At 37.3% G+C, this 17,803-nt stretch overlaps 1 protein-coding gene and 1 long non-coding RNA gene across 2 annotated transcripts in view; both read left to right on the top strand.

The window, feature by feature from the left end:
- Nucleotides 1-1,095: 1,095 nt before the first annotated feature.
- The window catches only part of LOC109417793 (terminal nucleotidyltransferase 5C), a gene marked incomplete at its 5' end in the record, with an annotated part of 301,534 nt that continues 284,826 nt past the window's right edge, over nt 1,096-17,803 (top strand). Inside the window, 1 exon segment of the mRNA XM_019691956.3 lies at nt 1,096-1,261. Within this exon segment, the coding sequence (XP_019547501.2) occupies nt 1,226-1,261 (36 nt within the window).
- Nucleotides 1,274-8,832, top strand: LOC134288502 (uncharacterized). The gene is made up of 2 exons (XR_009997984.1): nt 1,274-1,790; nt 4,014-8,832. It is a non-coding gene; the product is annotated as an uncharacterized LOC134288502 (long non-coding RNA).

Below are 17,803 nucleotides of genomic sequence, written 5' to 3'. Positions count from 1 at the left end.
TCGGGCAGTGCCAGTGTAGTGCATGTGATTGGTTTAGTCGGGATTTTGGAAGCTGATCGTACGGGATAACACTACGAGACGACACGGTGGAGAAAATCAATCGTTTGGAACTTTGCGAAACGCACACTGCGGTGAATCGCCACTTTTACGGATCGATCGAGAATCAGCCAGCTGGAGCGGGATTCGTTGGTTGCCTATTGTTTTCCGTTTCTGAAATTCCATCATAACTGCGCGTTCGCGTTTCGCCATAACCGGGCATATATAGATAGATCTTCGTGTAGGAGGCGCGTGTTCGTAACCGTCTGTGGAAAGCTGATGCGGGATTTTCTTCGCGGTGGCGAGAAGCGTTGCATTTCCAATTTTGTACAACTTCGGTTCGCGTTAGATTTTCCGGTGGAGCTGAAAACATTCGCCATTCGTGTGGGAAGTTCCCGTATGGTGTAAGAAGAAGGAATCTGAGCGAACGCTATCAGCTGTTTCGTACGGATCGTTGCAATTTCGGTAAAACTCTTCGCGCACCGTCGTCGTCGACAAGCTCTATCAGCTGCGAGTCGCACACTCGCTCGTGGCCTATTAATCACCGATAAGTGATCTCGAGGGCTTTCGAGAAAGTTCGCAAACTGTCCCCCAGCAGATACGCACCACCCCGGCGTGTATTGTGCGTGTGTACAAAAGTGAGATTCTACTCGGTACTAGTGATATAATTCCCACCTGCAGTACAAAAAAAGGAATCGGAAATTTTCTGTGCGCTCTCAGAAGTACAAACCAAAAGTGTGGCAATCACTTTGGTCAGAGCCGTAACGACGACCCGTTTCGAGAGGTTCGAGAGTCAGCCGAGAAGCTGCGGCAATTGGCTCCATTCGTCCGCGCGATAAATCGCTGTCGCACGGCAACAAAACCGACGTTTCTGCTCCATCGTCCGCCAGCTGCGCACAGTGTGAGTGTGAGAAGTGAGAAGAATTACATGAGCAAAGAGTAAAGTAGAAGAAAAAAAATCAGTATAACCAAAGTAAGCTAGTAAAGAAGCATATACACCGGAGGAGATATTGTGGTGTGCAATAATAGCCGCAATCGCAGCAGCAGCAGCAGCGACAGCAATACAACCGTAGTGCGCATCATCATTATCATCATCAGGCAGTAGCAGCATCCGAGTGTAGCTCGTTGCGGCTTCTTCTTCTTCTGTTTTTATTTTTCCTGTGGATCGGATCAACGAAAATTTGTTTTCATGATATCTGCTTGGATAAATCCCTATAATGAGAAGGTGCGTGACAAGTGTTAATTTACCATATTTTTTGCTACCATTTCCATACTGAAAATTAAGTGTTATGCCCTTGAGCTGAGAACAGAGGTGCTATCTCTCTTGAGACGCATCCATAAGGGGATGAAAAGGGAGGCTTAGTCATAGCGGAATTAGAGCAAGTAGTCTCCCCCCAATTAGTTAAGTGTTCACAGCTGTGAATTGGGTTGCGTGTGACGTCATCCGAGGGTGCTTGTTTTCCTCGGCTCGGCGGCGGCGGTGGTTCTCGATGGGATGGATGATGGGCTGTGCTTTGGGTATGTCGCACGGTAAATCGATTTGAGTTTCGTATCGTTATGCAACGTGAGAGCAGGAAGCGCTGTGGTGGCATTGTGTGATAAATACTGTCTTTTGGTTGAGTAACTGTCGTCGCAGTCAGAGATGTTTTGCATGTTTCGGTATAAGGAATGTTAACTCGGAAGAAGATGATGATTGCAAATTTTTGTGTTGTGGACAATGTGGTTAACTGTCAAAGAATTCACAACAATAAGGGGTCGTCCATAAATGACGTAGCTTTTTAGGGGGGAGGGGGGTGTTTGTGATTTTGTGACGAAGTGTGACGATAGGGGGGTAGGGGTTTATGATATGCTACGTAGCTTTCTACTAAGCTCATTGAAAAAAAGTATTTCGCAACTAATAAAAATTTTACTTGCATTAAATATCATTACCAAGTAAATAAAAAAAATATAGGGTGACAATGGGTATTATCGGCAGGTTTGTTCCCTTCGTCATGGGGGATTTTTGTCAGCCAAATTGCCTGAAACTTATAATTCAGCTTAGTTGGGAAGGATTTGAGACCAACTCTGAGTTCAATAGGTTTCAAAAAACCCACAGAGACGAAGAGAACAAAACGGCCGAGAACAGGTAATTTCCCCTATATTGCGTGATCTTTTTTTTTTTCATCACATTAATTTAAATAACAAATAATGGACATAAATGCCGGCATCCTTTCATAAGTCATGCAGCTATCAGACGCAACAACTGTATCTGAGAACATGGTATTGAAATCCTGCGTAAAGAATAGGCTATATGGTACTGTACGCCATTAAAGTTGCAAAGAAAAAAAGTTTTTGGCATTATGGCATTACTCTAGGAGTTCCTTACATAGTTTCTACAGGACTTCCTTGAAGAATTTCTCCAACAATTTCTAAAGGAGCTCCTCTAGCAGCTTTGTAAGGAATTTCTCATGATGTTCCTTATAGGCTTCCCCAACAGAAAAAGGATAACATTTTCACAAGAACTCCTACTGGGAAACTAAGCAAAAAGCTTCTGAAAACAACCCAAAAGGATTTGGAGGAATCTCAAAAGGAATCCCTCAAGGAACTTCCACAAGAATTTCAGAAGAAACTCCTGGAGAAATCATGAAAGGAAATCATAGAGAAATTCCAAAAAGAAATCCCGTGAGGAGTTCTTGGAGCAATTCTAGATGGGACTTTTGAAGCAATCTTGAATAAACTCCTGGAAGAATATCAGAGCTATTTGTAGAGTCTCAGAAGAAACTCCTGGTTCAATTCCTGAAGAATACTCGGAAGAAATTATTAAAGGAATCCAGCAAGGAATTTCTGAAGATATCCAGATAGAACTCCTGCTAAAGTCTAAGAAAGAAAATCCTGGAGGAATTCCAGAAGGAGTGAATGGAGGGATGCCGGAAAAAGTTCCTGGAGGAGTCCTGGTAAAAAAACCTGAAATCCTAGAAGAAAGTCCTCGAGGAATCCCAGAGGAACCCAGGAAGGAATTTCTGAAGGACCGAACGGAATGAATATCTGAGTGAATTCCTAAAGGAAACCAAGGAGGAACTCTTGGAGGAATCCCGAAAGGGTCTTCTTTAGGAAATTCAGAAAGAAGTTCTAAGGGAATCTCGAAATAAATTCCGGTTAAAATCCCTGAAGAGATGTCCGAACAAACTGCTGGTGGAACAGAGGAGAAGAAAACCTTGAAAGAACTCCCGAAAAACTTTTGTAAAAACTTTAAAAAATCCCGGAGATATCTCAGAAGGAACTTTTGGTGGAATCTATGAAGGAATACAAAAAGGAGGAAATCTCGAATGAAATCCCAAAGGAAATTCTTGGAGAAATCCTCGAAGGAAGTGCTGGAGAAATTAAAAAGGGAGGAATTCTCAAAAAAATGAGAATCCAAAAGAAACTTCTTGAGGAACTCTAAAACGAGCTGCTGAATGAATTCTAGAAGAAACTCATCCAGGGTCCTTCAAATGTCATGGTGAATTTCATTTAAATGAAACCAAATTGATATTCTTAACTGATTTATAAGTGAGCAAACTAATATCTTCGAAAAGGCTCCTGAACTAATATGGTATTGAACTGTAGTGAAAGCATCGACTTCCTGTTCTTTGGCATTAAGCAGAATGATGGGTGGTTTGTTGAGTCATTAGCTTTGGTGATAAGCTTATCTGTTTGCACCTATGGTCTTGATGTTGGTGATCTGAACCTGTCAGTCGGCATTGTATTTTTCTTTTCTTTCTATATTAACGAGATTTTGGCCCAAGGCTTGTTCATCTTGGGAGTTCATCTAAGTTTCGAGTTTTTTTTTCGTTACTTGCATTTTGACATGAAAATTTTGTTGAGGGGGGGGGGTGTTTAACAAGCTACGTCATTTATAGGGGGGGTATCCAAGTTTGTGATGAAATGCTACGCGGGGGGAGGGGGGTATTAAAAATCGCTTAAATAAAGCTACGTCATTTATGGACGCCCCCTAAGAGAATGAATTTGGGAAGAGCAACACTTGGGCAGCCATTCTAATTTGGATACTTTTTAAGAACATCTCAATCATATTCGAACTTAACGACATAACTTAAAATTTAAACGATTAGAGAAGCTCAAAACATAGTAATAATAATTTCAGTGGGGAAATGTAGTTAGTCAGCAGCAAAGTTCAAAACCAGCTGTAATAAAAAATAAATCATGGCAGATACCCTTTTCCGTTAAAATCTGGTCAGAACACAAGTTATCACTTTTGTTGCGGTCTTCATGCTGACTTGAAAATGCAATATGTTATCCCTAGCAGCCCTTCCCAACACATAGTGGGCTTTAAATCGACTATGTTTTGGGAAGACTACTAACCTTTTTATCATCTCCATTTTTAAGAGTTTTAATCTTAGAGCAACTTCTTCACTACCAGATTCTTAAATGTACCATTGTAAAACCGAAATTCTTTCTTTAAGATTTTTCGTTGGTTGTGAGATCTTTCTGCACATGGCTTAAGACCATTACTGTAAATTCAAAAAATTCAGTGATGGTAATTTTTTTATTGTTCTCTGGTTAGAAATATAAAACTATAAAAAGCTTATCCAGTACTTGATTACAGATTTGAGCAACCATTTTAAGATTAATTTTTAGATATTTTGCGATACAGGAGAGATACTATGTAGTTGGGTTCCTGTCAGGATTATCAGTGAAGTTCTTGAAGGGATATTGCCGATTTCTTGTAGAAATTAGGTGTTGTAATCATCTTTACCAGATATTTGCAGAAATCGTTTTCCTAAAGAGATGATTTGTTCTCTGGGTATCTACTATCTTGAAAAACCAGGAATCCTCTGGGAATTTTATTTAACAAAGGAAAACCTGGAATACTCACAGAATTTTTTTTTTTAACCAATAAAACATTGTAGATCTACTCAAAAGGAAAATCTACAGCGTTTACTGCATTGTTGGTACAAATAAACAAGTTTTCGAGTATGTGTAGTATATACTTTTTTTGAACATGAGTTTTCACTACATACTTGTAGTAAGAACTGTCAAAACAAATATTTTATCTATACTACTGGGGTTCTTACTAAAAGCTTATAGTTCCATGAAAACGCTGAAGATTGATTATTAGAGAACCATATTAAATCAAAAAGGAATCTAGATAATCGTGCTAGTGGAACAAGAGTAGTGTTTCTAGATCTAGTAGATACATCCGGTTATCCGACGATTTCGATAAGATACTGCAAAATTCATGTGGACACGAATGAATGTAGCAGTTAAAATCCATCTAGAAATTCCCCAAAGAAATTCCGACGGAGTTTAATTCTGGAACTTCTTAAGTAATACCTCTTGGGATGCATTCCAAGATGTCTCACAAGATTCCTTTCTTTTTTTTTGCGCCAGTTTTCTTCGTAATCATTTTTGAATTCCTCCCGGAAATTCTTCCGGATTCTTCCTTGAGAAGCTTCCAGAATTCTGTAATTGCGATTTCTTCTGGAATTTTTCCCGAGAATCCTACAGAATTTCTTCCGTAGGGTTTTCTGGTATTCATCCCAGAGTCCCTCGTTGGATTTTCCCCCGAGTTCTTCTTGCGTTTTCCCCAAAGAAATATTCGCGGGAAGTCTTCCATGATTTATGCCGAAATCTCCATAAGAGTTTCTATTAGAATACCTCTCAGATGTTGTTGCGGAAGCTTTCCGAGAGCTTTTCACGGGATTTCTCTTGAAAACTTTCCATGAATGTTCCAGCAATCTTCCAGAGTTTTAACAGGAGTTATTTTTGGGATTTTTACTAAAGCTCCTCCGAGGATTTCTTAAAAAGGTTTTCCACAAACTTTCTGCAGGATTCCTCCCAAGATTTCGCACGAAATTTTTCTTATAATTTTTTTTATTAGCTTTATTCAAGAGTCCCATTCTGTGATGTCTCCCAAAGTTTTTTCTGGACTTTCTCCTAAAATTTTCTCCGGATCGCCTTTGGTATTTCCTGGCTTTTTTTTTCTCGTAGCTGTTTACGGTATTTTTTGCAGTGATTCTCCTGAGGTTTTTTTCTTAGATTTTCTCGTGATTATTCCCAGAACTCTTCCCGGAATCCCCACTGGAAATTGTCCAGGGATTCTGGGTGCTTATTCTGGGATTTTTTTAAAAGTGACTTCGGAGTTCTTGCAGAGATTTTCCAGGAGCGTTTTTTTTTTCAATGTTTACAAAATCTCGAGAGGAACTTTTGGAAATCCTGGGAAAATCTGGGACAACTCAGAAAAAGTTGTGGGAGATAACCCGGGAGGAAATATTGAAAAAAAAAATCAAGTTGCAAACCTCTAAGATAAATCCCGAGAGTAAATCTAAGAGAAATGTCGGATAACTCTCTGAAAGAAATCCCTGGAAGAACTTCTTCAAGAATTACGCAAAAATCCCGAGAGAATTTATTGGAAAGCTATCCCGGAAAACCACTAAGGGAAATTTCTGAAGGAACTTCAAATAAATTTTGGGAGGATCTCCGGAAGGAATCCATAATCATTCTAAATCATCCAACGTTTCGACCCTTGGTTCGGGCCTTCATCAGGGTAGTCTAAATTTTGGATTGTTTCATTATCATTTCACATTTGTTATGAGGCTGAACATTTTTCGCAAAAAAATAATAAGGATACCGCTATATGTTTGTCGCCTTGTTGCTTGGTTAAATGAATTACAGATGGTTTATTACCTTCGGGCTTCAGTGAATGCTTTGAAGAAACTCTGGTATATCGTTGTAGTAATTCCTTGCTCATTTGCTAGAAAAATCATGTGATTATTGCGGACCTGAGAGCGGACCAGCAGTTGCATGTGTTCGTTCTTGATGACCCATCAACTATGCGTAATTATGACGGTTAGATGTGGTCTATTCAAATTGGCTTTTGAGTTTCAATTACCGAAATATATATGACACATTCCACCGTGACGCTACAGTGCACTGTTTTGAAGCTCTGATGGCCAAATTTTCCACTATGTATAGCTCAGAAATGAGACTGTGAATCTCAAATATTTTTTGCAATAAATATGATCTGTTGGACATTTTGTTTCCACTGGGAAAGTTTATGCCAAATGGGAATTTGTAGCGTGTCGTTACAACGTTGTCTACCAGGACTTCCGTCCATACACACATTTTGAAATTGGTTCGGAGCGTCGACACATGATGGATTTGCTGGATGATTTCATGGAGAAATTCATAAAACAATGAGTAGTTGTGTTTCTGGAGAAAATCTTAACAAAAGTTGGAATAACTATAGATATTTCTGATTAAAATAAGGTCTTTCTGAGGCCTTGGAGAAGTTTTCAGTAAATTTCTTAGGTAATGTGCTGTAGTAGTCCTCAATGGGCGAACATTCTGGTGCAGAAATCTCAGGACATCTGTGCAATTCATGGAGAATTCTTAATTAAATTGACGGTGATGGAATCCCTGTAATCCCTGGACAAACATCTAGTGCAATCTTTGGAATCTCTGCTTAACTTTCTGGGGGAATATTTGGAAAGATTCTAGGGTTTTCTATGCAATCCTTGGAACTTTGGATTACTAGTGCAACCACCATTGGAAGATAATTTTGATAAAATAATAAGTACAATTTAGATGAAATAAAAAGGCAAAAGGTTATTGCAACCATTGCAAAGAACATCCAATAGACGACTTCAGAAATGTTTAAGTGGGCAAAACTACGTTTCGAACATTAAATCCAAACCATAGACTTATGTTATAATAAAGTATCTTGTCTCGAATTTCTTTTTTTGTAAAATTTTGTGGGCAACCCCTTAAATTTCGCTTGTAATATCATTCATTGCTGAGAACTTCGTATAGTTGATCAGTTTTAATGTCTTCAGTCATTAGACGCATGTTGTAAAAATGCATGGTTTCATTACTTGCTTCAAGATGGACAGCTTTACATGCGGACAGTATTACATGCTATTTATTTGTACCGTGGGGTGATTCCTTAAAAAAATAAAAACTTAATGTCTCCTAGAACCGATACCGACCTGGCGTTTACTTCAAAACAAATTTTCGCCGAAATTGAAAAAAAAAAGTTGAATTATTGTATAATGAAATATCGCTTTAAAAGCAACGTGAGTAGCAATAAATAATACGAAACACGAGCCTCCTTTTTGGACGCTGAATGTTTTTCTCTAAACGTCTAAAGAAGCAAAAAAAAACAGGATCAAATAAGTTCACCAAAAATAAAACTACTTGACATTTTACCCAGCAGATGAAATCAAAAGTCGTTTGATCAGATCTCTGCAGCCAACAAATCTCGTATAGGAACCGGTTGTGACACAACCGAATTGACCGCGGCCATGAAATTGATCTTTATATTTTGCAATCCTTTCTTTCCTGTTCCTTCTAAAAATAGAAAACTTAATTAGATGCGAAGCTTTAATGATAACATGGCATCCAATTTCCTATGTTTGTTCTATCAAACTGGAACTGGATCCACATTCAAGTAAGTGTCTTGGGAATATTCTTCCAAGAAGTTTTGTTGCATTTTGTTGGTTTCTTCAAAACGACTTCGAAAAGCTTGTCATTAAAAACATGGAAAACTTCAACAATGCATTTACAGGATGGAACCAGAACCTTTATCCAAGCAATATCCATCTAACCATAAACAAGTTACAACCAATTACATAATAAACAAGTTAGATATGTTTTAAAACACCTAACCAAAAGGGCCAATCACCTTTCATATATTAGGGAACCTGTTCCCAAGATTGCTCCGAACCTCCAATCGATACGTAACCACTGACCAGCAACACCATGCCAAGCCCAGAGGGACAGTAAATCGCCTTCGTTCAATTCTTTAAAAAAAAAACAAAATCCCTTTTTTCCTCCCACACAAAGCCATCCGCCGTGTGGCCAATCAACGCAGCTACAAACGGAAAGATCACCACGAGAATAGGTACACCCCGGAGCAAGTGGCAATTTCAAATGCCTCTTGTCAAACCAGTTTGGTCCCGCGTCGCGGTTCTGCACCGTGCTCGATCGCCGGCCGGACAACGGCCAACGATTGGGCTGGGTGGTGTTCTCTTCTCCGCCGGTCCGGACTTCGTTCTTTCGGGGGCAGGGTGCAGATCCAGTTCTTAACTCTCCGCCGGCCGCGCCGCACAGTGGTTCCACCATAGGTCATTAATCCAAAAATTTGACCTTCATGAAACTGTGATATCATAGCGGAAACATCAAGTTTAATACTTTAATAACTAGGAACAATCATTACTTTTATCAAATGTTTGCCGAAACTTTCCCGCAGAACTCATGAAAGTAGATGTTCTTGTAGATATTTTATTAGATTTTTTTCTTATTTCAGTCCTATGCATTTATCACTCTTTTAAAAGGTCTCATCCATTCGGCATGTATTTGATTGATTGTGTTCGATTCTTACATATTTGAAATCGATGTTTATCACAAATTTAGATGCCATTCTTTATCATTTTATTTGGATAAGTGTGACTAATTTAGATGCTTTTTCTACAAGGTATAAAAAGATGAAAATTTTCAACAAGTCGAAAAAAATGTGTTCCCCTTCCGACCCCTTCGGGTGTTCTTCTATAAAAGTTCCCTATAATCTTAAACAATGATTTACTGGCGAATTTAGCTGCGACCGTTTGCGACCATATTGGTGGTTGTCACTTAAGTGTCGTACTTTCAATTTATTCAAAATCTAACAAATACCTCCCGCATTGCATTACACGGAACACTTTTTTCTAACTTTCACCCTCTTTATCCATTATATTATGTGTGTTTCACTATTCTTGAGCAATTTTGACTACCGTGGACCGCCTAAACTAATATTAGTATATCCAAATCAGTTGGTAACCAAAACTGCAAAATAATGAATTTCGGCTCCGTAAGGCCAAAAAATCGATTGAGCCCATTTTGCATAAACAATACAAAACCGCATTTCGAATGCAAATATGCATCAAATTTAGCGGTTTCATCATAAAACTCGATAAAATCATATTTATGGCCGCCCTCACATGGGGCTGGAACCACTGTGCGCCGGTCGGATTATTATCCTACCCACCTCTGAAACGATTTGGATGGAGTTCTAGTCGTTCTCGACGTCGCGTCGTCGCTGCTGCTGTCGTTATGGTAATATTTGACATTTTAAAAATAGGCATCCGGGCGGATTAATGGGCGCTGGCTGGTAAAGGGGGGGAACCTGATCGGATCCAGCCGATGTGGATTGATCGTCCGATGCATTTAGCGAGCAGCAGCAGCCAGCGCGTGGATGCAGATGGTTAATGGTTTCATTATGGTTTGCGAGTTCCGTGATCGTTAAAGTTGGATGTTTTCAAGGGGATGCTGGATGGTTGAGCTTTGTTTATGACTGTCAATGTCAATGCTGCCGGTGAATGATAGTGAAATTAACATTTCGCTCAAATGTCAACTGATCGAGCTCTGTGTTGTTGATCTTGACAGGTGCCTGTTCTGATCTCTTAAGGCGAAACTGGTAGCATTTCCTCACTTTTTGGTTTTTGTTTTTTTATTAAATAACGAAGCAATAGTTTCAAAATCGGTTTTGTACACATGTAGAGGATGGATCAAGGTATCTTCTGATTTTTTTCGTAGTGGAAAATGTTTTTCGTTTTTGCATAAACCATTTTTGAACGAAAATTCTCAAAAAAATGGTTTTGAAAAAATGGAAAAGTTTTTAAGTTTCTTTTCTACTCTATAGGAGATCTTAAAAACCATTTTTTTTTAATTCCAATAAAACTGATTCATACATCAAATGCATTTGATAACTACTATGATATCATCTTTCGGTTTTGTTACCCATATTAAGAGTAGCAATAAACTCTGTTTTAAAACTTAGCTGAACATTTTTCCTCCCTCTAAAAGCGGTTATGTTGATAACTATGTGGTTTGTTTTTTCAACAAAAAGTTTGTCAGCTCATCATTATATTTTTTCAATCCTGTCCTGATCGAACCAAAAGGTGCAGGGAAGTTTCTTCAACGGCATGTACAGTTCAGGAGGAGATATCATACACAAGATGTTATTATGCTCGGAGGTTTATGCGCATTCAGTTTTACCGTGAATATTGGGTTTGTGGAAGCATACAACTAATTGTATTGAAAATGGTGAATACTATTATCATGAAATATTTATTTTTCATTCATGTTCTCTAATTCTACAATATGACGACGTCCATAACTAGCGAAAATCGAACGTAAAAGTTTTGTTTACTCTCGAATTCTGGTTTTATGGATAGCTTCAAGAATGCTATAAAACCTTTCATCAATAGTTTTGATATACACAGAGAAAAATTTCTACTCAGTGACTGAGTTGGTCTTACTCAGAAATCGAAAAATCCTTTGTATTCTTACTCAGTTTCAGCTAAAAGTGGGACAACCCATTGCCAATGATTGATCTCAATTTTTGACACGGCACTACAAATATGCTGAATTTTGCGTAAATGAAGTACAAAATGTTTTTGTTCACAGGTCTGGGCGTGACAAGGCGTTTCAAATATACAAAAGTGATCGAACAGCGGCACCCTTTTGATTTTTTTTATATGTAACGCCAAATTTATTGATTTTTCTGATAAACCATGAAAACATGATAAACAGACCACGAAAACATGAAAAAACTAATACCGTGGTAGACATTCGTTTAGCTGAGGTATATTTTTTCTATTTTTTCGCAACTGTAATAATGTTATGTTCTTTTTTTAACTTTTGAAGGATCTTCTAAGTAATTTCCATGAGCTCATGGAATGAAACAATATATTATTAATTTTATGTCCGTAAAATACAAGAGAAATAGAAAAATTGCCTAGACAATCGTTTAGCTGAATTGTACAAGTTTAAAAATTACATGATAAAACCTATCAAATTTCAAAACATTTCCAACATAATCATTTTGTATGGTGGCCTACATTATAGAACGACTCGGAAATCAAAAATTTGATCGTTTTCGGAAGTGTTGCCATATTAATTTTACTTGCATATCATATGAATATGTCATAATATTGAAAAAATCCTCAAATTGAGATTTTTGGCAGTTATTTGCATCTGAAGTGTTTCAAAAGATTCTAATAAAAGTATCATAACGAGTGCAGGTTGAAAATCTACAGAAAACAATGTTTTCAACAGAAAACATTGCCGCAAACCTTCAAAAAACCACGTAACTAAGTATTGTTTTGATGAAATATGATGGTATCACTTGCTAACATCAAAGCGTTTACAACTATCACGTCTTCTAATAGCTCCCAAAATCTTCTAGACTGTATTCTGACTGAAATAACATACATTGGGCGCCCCACATTTGGAAAAATGGCACCCAATATATTTAAATTTCTAGCAAGAACTACTTTCTTCATAATTTAGACGTTCTTTTCAAATAAATCATGTCAAAAATGAATGTGGTTCAAAACCAAGACACATTTATAATATATTTCTTCAGGTTGAATGAAAATTAGAAAATAGTTCGACCATTACATGCATTTTTTGTGTGAACTTATGCTTTTAAATAAACAGGGTACAAAAATTCCGACCCTTCTTGCAGTTTTTTCACTTGGCATTCATTCAATAATGCTAGTATTAGACAGATATACTTCAGAGGCATTAGGATACGTCTCTATTACTACACAGAACTTTTTATGTTAGCTTTTATCAATCCCATTTTAATGTTTAACCAACCTTAAACCTATACACTTAATTTTCTTACAATATTTTATGCCATTATTTCAAACATTTCCAACAATAATTCTGTGTTGAAAATGCTTTGACATCCATGTGCACAACAGAACATGTGCTCGATGAACAAATTGAGATTTGAAATTATGAAAAGAAATCCACGTACTCCGGTGAGACTCGAACTCACGACTCCCAATTCGCTAGACGGGCGCTTCTATTCCTTCAAGCTACGGAGTCACTCGACTATCTCCGTCGCCAGCAGGCCTAGAACTGAACTCGATTCCACAATCGCACATGGTTATCTTCTTTTCACAATCCAAACCCCCTTCGGATGGGATTAGATGAACATCTAACACATTGTCTGTTGTGCACATGTATGTGCATATGTAGTGTCCGACTGCACACTAATTGCCATGCCAATAAGTGATTGGAAGGCAGTGCCCGAAGCTCTCGACAATTAAAAATAACTTCCTCTCCCGCTTTGACATACATGTGCACAACAGACAATGTGTTAGATGTTCATCTAATCCCATCCGAAGGGGGTTTGGATTCCCAAGTAACACACTTGTCACCGAAGAGTCACGGCGGCGCAGGTTTTTGTTGCGCAGAAGTCACTGTGACTTACTTCTAGCAAGTAAGTGTTTATTTGTTAGAAGTAAGTCACAGTGACTTCTGCGCAACAAAAACCTGCGCCGCCGTGACTCTTCGGTGACAAGTGTGTTACTTGGGTTGTGAAAAGAAGATAACCATGTGCGATTGTGGAATCGAGTTCAGTTCTAGGCCTGCTGGCGACGGAGATAGTCGAGTGACTCCGTAGCTTGAAGGAATAGAAGCGCCCGTCTAGCGAATTGGGAGTCGTGAGTTCGAGTCTCACCGGAGTACGTGGATTTCTTTTCATAATTTCAAATCTCAATTTGTTCATCGAGCACATGTTCTGTTGTGCACATGGATGTCAAAGCATTTTCAACAGTGTAATTTCCCACATGGCTTGGTCAGCCAAAGCAAAATCAAGAAATTGACATTTGTAAGGTGCTACGGTCACCCTTACCGTATTCGGTCGGCCGAGGACCGACCCGTCGAGAGTCCGACTGCACACTAATTGCCATACCAATAAGTGATTGGAAGGCAGTGCCCGAAGCTCTCGACAATTAAAAATAACTTCCTCTCCCGCTTTGACATACAGGGTGTTCAATAAGTTCGGATACACCATATAACTTGAATTAATTTCACATCTGTAATTCAAATTTTCAAAGTAAATGTATTTGTTGAAAGGTCATATAACACTGATCAAATATAGCATATGGTTTTGAATGAAGTCTTTTTTTACTTTTTTTTATAAGCCTTAGATGTATCTAAAGTTTGTTAGTTCCGGCACGCTGGAATAATTTTCGATAAGTTGCTCAAGCTACAGAAGTCTAAAACGTTGACTTTTGAGTTTACATCTCACTATACTAAATTAGAATAACTAAATTAATAGACAAAAGCTTTACACTGCTATTTCAGTGATGATATGGTGATAAATTTGCAAGTTTAGTCAAAATGTGCTTAAATCTATGAAAAAGGCATAAATACATTATATAAAGCCAATTTTGGTTAAAATTTGCCACAATAGGGATATAATCAAGTTTTGGAAAAGATAATGATAGATTAAACTGAGATATAACGCAGCCTTGCTTTTTGACAAAACAAAAATCATTAAAACAGGTACAGCGGCAATTTCAGCAATTTTAAAGATCAAAATAAAATGAGTCCGTACTTCACCGAATCTGAATTTTATAGATTATTTCGTATGGCCATAGTTGCTACCACTAATGCTGAGGACAACAACCTAATTTGATTTAACTTAACACCTATACTCAATAAAAACTAGACGAAATACCATTGACAGACGTGCGTGCCGACTGAAAGGATCTTGAGACACATTTGCAATTATTACAAAATGATAAAGGACAGTTTGTTTCAAAACATATACTGTATTTAATCAGTATTATGTGAGCTTTCAATTAATACATTCACTTTGAAAATCTGAATTACAGATGGGAAATAAATTCAATTTTACTGTGTATCCGAACTTATTGAACACCGTGTACATGTGCACAACAGACAATGTGTTAGATGTTCATCTAATCCCATCCGAAGGGGGTTTGGATTGTGAAAAGAAGATAACCATGTGCGATTGTGGAATCGAGTTCAGTTCTAGGCCTGCTGGCGACGGAGATAGTCGAGTGACTCCGTAGCTTGAAGGAATAGAAGCGCCCGTCTAGCGAATTGGGAGTCGTGAGTTCGAGTCTCACCGGAGTACGTGGATTTCTTTTCATAATTTCAAATCTCAATTTGTTCATCGAGCACATGTTCTGTTGTGCACATGGATGTCAAATCATTTTCAACAGTGTAATTTCCCACATGGCTTGGTCAGCCAAAGCAAAATCAAGAAATTGACATTTGTAAGGTGCTACGGTCACCCTTACCGTATTCGGTCGGCCGAGGACCGACCCGTCGAGAGTCCGACTGCACACTAATTGCCATACCAATAAGTGATTGGAAGGCAGTGCCCGAAGCTCTCGACAATTAAAAATAACTTCCTCTCCCGCTTTGACATACATGTGCACAACAGACAATGTGTTAGATGTTCATCTAATCCCATCCGAAGGGGGTTTGGATTGTGAAAAGAAGATAACCATGTGCGATTGTGGAATCGAGTTCAGTTCTAGGCCTGCTGGCGACGGAGATAGTCGAGTGACTCCGTAGCTTGAAGGAATAGAAGCGCCCGTCTAGCGAATTGGGAGTCGTGAGTTCGAGTCTCACCGGAGTACGTGGATTTCTTTTCATAATTTCAAATCTCAATTTGTTCATCGAGCACATGTTCTGTTGTGCACATGGATGTCAAAGCATTTTCAACAGTGTAATTTCCCACATGGCTTGGTCAGCCAAAGCAAAATCAAGAAATTGACATTTGTAATAATTCTGTGCCATATTTTCAAAACAACTAATCTAGCTTACATTTGAGAGTTAACAGAACGTATTTTTCTTAAATAAATTAATTTATCTTCGTTTCTCATTTTCGGGACAAATTTTTGTAATATTTCTCTGAATTTCACAAAAAAATCAACTGTTAAGATCAATTGTCTTGCTAACATGTCATATACTAAACGCCTTGGGATATATGTTCGAAATACACTGTCACGAAATTGTAATAATTCTATTGAAATCAAAATTTTCATTTACCTCGGCTAAACAAATGTCTAGGCAAAAATTGACATTTGAAGGATTTTTACCCTCGTTTTTGTTTCAGTGTATATGTAAGTGTGATGTATCACCTTTTCATAAAACAGTACTAAATATACTACAGTGATAGACATTCGTTTAGCCGAGGCCAAAAAATTTTCAAAAAAGTGTCAGGAAACTCATACAAAAGGTTTTATGATAAAACTTTTTTATGTCAGTGATAGTATATCTAGTAGGGTTTTATAAAAATGTGATACATCACACTTACATATACACTGAAACAAAAACGAGGGTAAAAACCCTTTAAATGTCATTTTTTGCCTAGACATTCGTTTAGCCGAGGTAAATGAAAAATTGGATTTTAATAGATTTTTTGCAATTTCGTGAGTATATTTCGAGGATATACCCCAAGGCATTTAGTTAATGACGTGTTAGAAAGATAATTGACATTAAAAGTTTATTTATTTGTGAAATTCAGGGAAATTTTATTTAAAAAATGTCCCGATAAGCAGAAGCGATGATAAACAAATTTATTCAAGAAAAATGATTTCTGTAAACACTCAAACGTAAGCTAGATTAGCAGTTTTGAAAATATGGCACAGAATTATTGTTAGAAATGTTCAAATTATTGTATAAGATGTCATGAAAATATAAGTATACTGGTATTTGGTTGGTTAAACCTTAAAATGGGATTGGTAGAAGCTAAAATAAATAGTTCTGCGTTGAAATAAAGACGTGACCTAATGCCTGTGGAGTATACCTGTTTGATACTAGCATTACCAAATGAGTGAGAAGACTGCTAAATGAAAGAACTTCAAGAAGTGTTGGAATTTTTGTACCCTGTTTATTTAAAAGCAGATGCTCATACAAAAATGCAAGATATGGTCAAACAATTGGCTTATTTCATTCAATCTGAAGAAATATATTATAAACGAGTCTTAGCTTTGAACCACATTCATTTTTAACATGATTTATTTGAAAAGAACGTCTAAATTATGAAACATGTAGTTCATGCTAGAAATTTGAATACTTTCGGTGCCATTTCTCGAAATGTGAGTCGTCCAATGTATGTTATTTCAGCCACAATACAGTCTAGAAGATATTGGGAGCTATCAGAAGACGTAATAGTAGTAAACACTGTGATTTAAGCAAGTGAAACCATCATATTTCATCAAAATAATACTTAAATACGTGATTTCTTTATGGTTTGCAATATTATTTCTGTTAAAAACATTGTTTTTCGTAAATTTTCAACCTGCACTCATCATGAAACTTTCATTAGACTCTTTTGAAACACTTCCGATAAAAATAAATACATCAAATCTCAATTTGGAAACATTTACAATATTATGACATATTTATATGAGATGCATGTAAAATTAATATGGCAAAACTTCCAAAAACGATCAAATTCATGAATTACATGCCGATCTATAATGCAGGTCACCATACAAAATAATTTTGTTGTATATTTGTCGAAATTTGTTAGTTTTTTATTATGGAATTCTAAAAATTGTACAATTCGGCTAAACGAATGTCTAGGCAAAAAATGACATTTGAAGGATTTCTACCCTCGTTTTTGTTTCAGTGTATATGCAAGTGTAATGTGTCACATTTTTATAAAACAGTACTAGATATGCTATCACTACGATAAAAAAGTTTTATCATAAAATCAGTTGTATGAGTTTCCCGACACTTTTTTGAAATTTTTTTGGCCTCGGCTAAACGAATGTCTATCACTGTATCACTGCAATAAAAAAAGTTTTGTCATAAAATCTTTTGTATGAGTTTCCCTTTTTGAAACTTTCTGGGCCTCGGTTAAACGAATGTCTATCACTGTACATTTGCATATGTATTTATCGCACCTAAACACAGTTATGCTCCTTCAACGTATTTTTTTCTGAAAACTACAATTCAATGTCTTAAA

The sequence above is a fragment of the Aedes albopictus genome, chromosome 2 (genome assembly GCF_035046485.1).
Source record: "Aedes albopictus strain Foshan chromosome 2, AalbF5, whole genome shotgun sequence".
Taxonomy (NCBI): Eukaryota; Metazoa; Arthropoda; class Insecta; order Diptera; family Culicidae; genus Aedes; species Aedes albopictus.
Note: the sequence above shows the minus strand (reverse complement) of the source record. Positions and strands in the feature narration are given on the sequence as shown.